The 2,471-nt window shown below is 35.5% G+C and overlaps 1 protein-coding gene across 1 annotated transcript; it reads left to right on the top strand.

The window, feature by feature from the left end:
* The first annotated feature begins 373 nt into the window (after positions 1 to 373).
* On the top strand, positions 374 to 2,120 carry LOC113362014. The gene has a single exon (XM_026605040.1). It carries the CDS (start codon positions 729 to 731, stop codon positions 1,611 to 1,613), a length of 885 nt encoding a protein of 294 aa, XP_026460825.1. The 5' UTR covers positions 374 to 728; the 3' UTR covers positions 1,614 to 2,120.
* The last annotated feature ends 351 nt before the right edge of the window (positions 2,121 to 2,471 follow it).

Below are 2,471 nucleotides of genomic sequence, written 5' to 3'. Positions count from 1 at the left end.
ATAATAACTGAAAATCGATATGCTCTATCTTGATTTTTCTTTTAACAGTTAATTAAGTCATTTTTATCTAACGTGTCAATTTGTGTGTCCCGTACGAGACAATACAGAAAATATCAACTCCATACACAGAATGCTAACAATGATCAGGCAAATCAGATGAACGACGTACATCGTATTTGAAGCTTTTGCAGCTTCGCAATTGAACTTTGGATGCAGGGAAGATTTTATTTTCCTTCTCGACCATACTGGCACAAATCTACTCTCTGCTTACGATATATACGCAAGTAACGCAACACAATGGAACTTTTATTAGAGCAATTATACGTGCAAAACAAGAAAAGACAAAATTCTCGATCAGTCCTTAATCCCTCTCCATCCAGAACATTACCAGATGTCAATCACCCAACGCAGCATGTCCTTCTAGAAACCAAATCAACTAACTGTTTGAATCCATCAAAGTTTTCACTTTTTCTTTGTACTTCTTCTGGATTTTAGTAAGAAAAATAAACAAAGAAAAAACAAATCCTCTTTAAAATCCATCCCTTTCATGGAAATCTTCTTGTTTGTGACGTCAAATTCTCCGAATTCTCGACAGATTCTAATTGTATTTATATGAATCCCCATCACCATTAACATAACCTGAATTCCTTTTGTCATTTACCCTTTCTTTCTTCCATCTCTTGAAGTCCTCTATATTCTACAGCTTTTATTCTCTTGAAATTCCAGTGATGTTGAAAAAGGAAGCCAAGAAAATTGTTATAGAAAAACAAGATAACAGTAATTTCAGCTGGGTTAGCTTTCATGATAATTATGATGATGACGATGAAGCCCTTTCATTATGTGTAAATAATCAACAGTTTTCTTTATCAGATTCACCGGACAAAGATCGAAATGAAAACGATGATGTTTTAAGAATTAATACTACTACTACTGCAAATGCATTTGATGAAGAACTTTTCGAATTCTTCAGCGACTTTAATTCTGGAATGAAAGCAGCTGAAGATATCATTTACTGCGGCAAGCTTCTTCCTTACTCATCTCCAGAATCTGAAAACCAATCAAACCAACCAAGAAGACTTTATGAATTAGAACTAGAAGAGAAACGTTTGATTGAAGCTGATTTCAATAAAAAATGCTTATATCCTCATCGTAAGTGTTCCTCATTAAATGAGTTACAAAAATCTCAACCAAAACGTGCGCTTCACAAGAATTATTCTTCGGATTATCAAAAATTACAAAGAACTTCGGATTCAAAGAATACTAGTGCCGCTACTACTTCAAGAGCATGGAAACAAGAGAATACGATTTATGATGGAAATAAATGTTTCCGCAAAAACGTTCTTTCCTGTACTCCGTCTTTGTCATCCAAAAAACAGGTAGCTTTGTTTGGAGTAATGAAAGCACCTGCGGAAATGGAACTTACAGATATAAGGTACCGCCAAAATAAGCGCAATTTATTAGCATCGTGGACTACGGTACATCCAGGCGAAAAGACAAACTATGCTAAAAATAACGGGAGGAAAAATTCTTGGAGTGTACTTGGAGCATTAGGATGTAAAGGACAAGCAAATGCCGTCGTAACTACATCGTTACGTTGCCTTCCGCATGTGTGACACTATTACTTAATGGGGTAATTAAAGTATCTATATTTCTACTACCTTGTATCCCCGTAGGGCAGTAGAGGTTTGTTTTTCTGTTTCTTAGTCTTGGGAGTTTGGAGAGGTACGGAGGAAGGCGTACCGGAAAAGAAAGAAGTGTCTCTTTTATTTTTCATTTGGTTTACGTGGAAGATACGGTGGCAAGAGACTATAGGGTGGGAATTGGATTAACAAGAAGTTTGACAATCGGAATGATGAATAATATCGACAAAAAAAATCGTATGAATTTGTCAGTAAAACTTTGAAACATCCGTTTGAAGATTCCAGTATCGATGTTTTCCAAGTTCTTCAGTTTGATGCGTGTATGTAGATGGAGAAGGGTATGAATTAGAGGGAGAAGCTTATGAATTTGTTGTTTATGACTCGTATACCCATATTTAAAAGGTCGTGCGTAATTACTCTAGTTTCTATTTTAATCTATTATAATTAATGGTCCGGATCATGGGACGTTTAGTTTTGACACACACTTTAAACACAACTTCTAAACCGTCTGTTTGATTTTATCCGACGGTATTCACATCTTATGCCATGGCATCTGCTTCAGTTAAAAGACTCTATACGGCTCAAGCCAAGCCAACATTTTAATTTGATACGAGATTTAAATAATCTTGTTGTCCACGTATTTTCGGAAAACGGAAATTCTTTTGACTATCAAAAGGAAATATCCTTTATCTTCTCATCTCTATAGTTTGCAGAAGTTTCTAGGTTGCATTTTAACAGTGAGCGCGATACTGCTCCTGGAAAATATTATTCGTTCTTTTGATTAGAACTGAAGTAATTTTCCTTGTTTGGTTACTTTGGCACATGTATTGA

This window comes from Papaver somniferum, chromosome 3, assembly GCF_003573695.1.
Source record: "Papaver somniferum cultivar HN1 chromosome 3, ASM357369v1, whole genome shotgun sequence".
In the NCBI taxonomy this organism is placed as follows: Eukaryota; Viridiplantae; Streptophyta; class Magnoliopsida; order Ranunculales; family Papaveraceae; genus Papaver; species Papaver somniferum.
The sequence above is the reverse complement of the archived record's forward strand: the minus strand, read 5'-3'. Positions and strand labels throughout refer to the sequence as shown.

Excerpts from the sequence above, each read along its gene's own strand:
- LOC113362014 (XM_026605040.1), top strand. The coding sequence starts at position 729 with ATGTTGAAAAAGGAAGCCAAGAAAATTGTTATAGAAAAACAAGATAAC.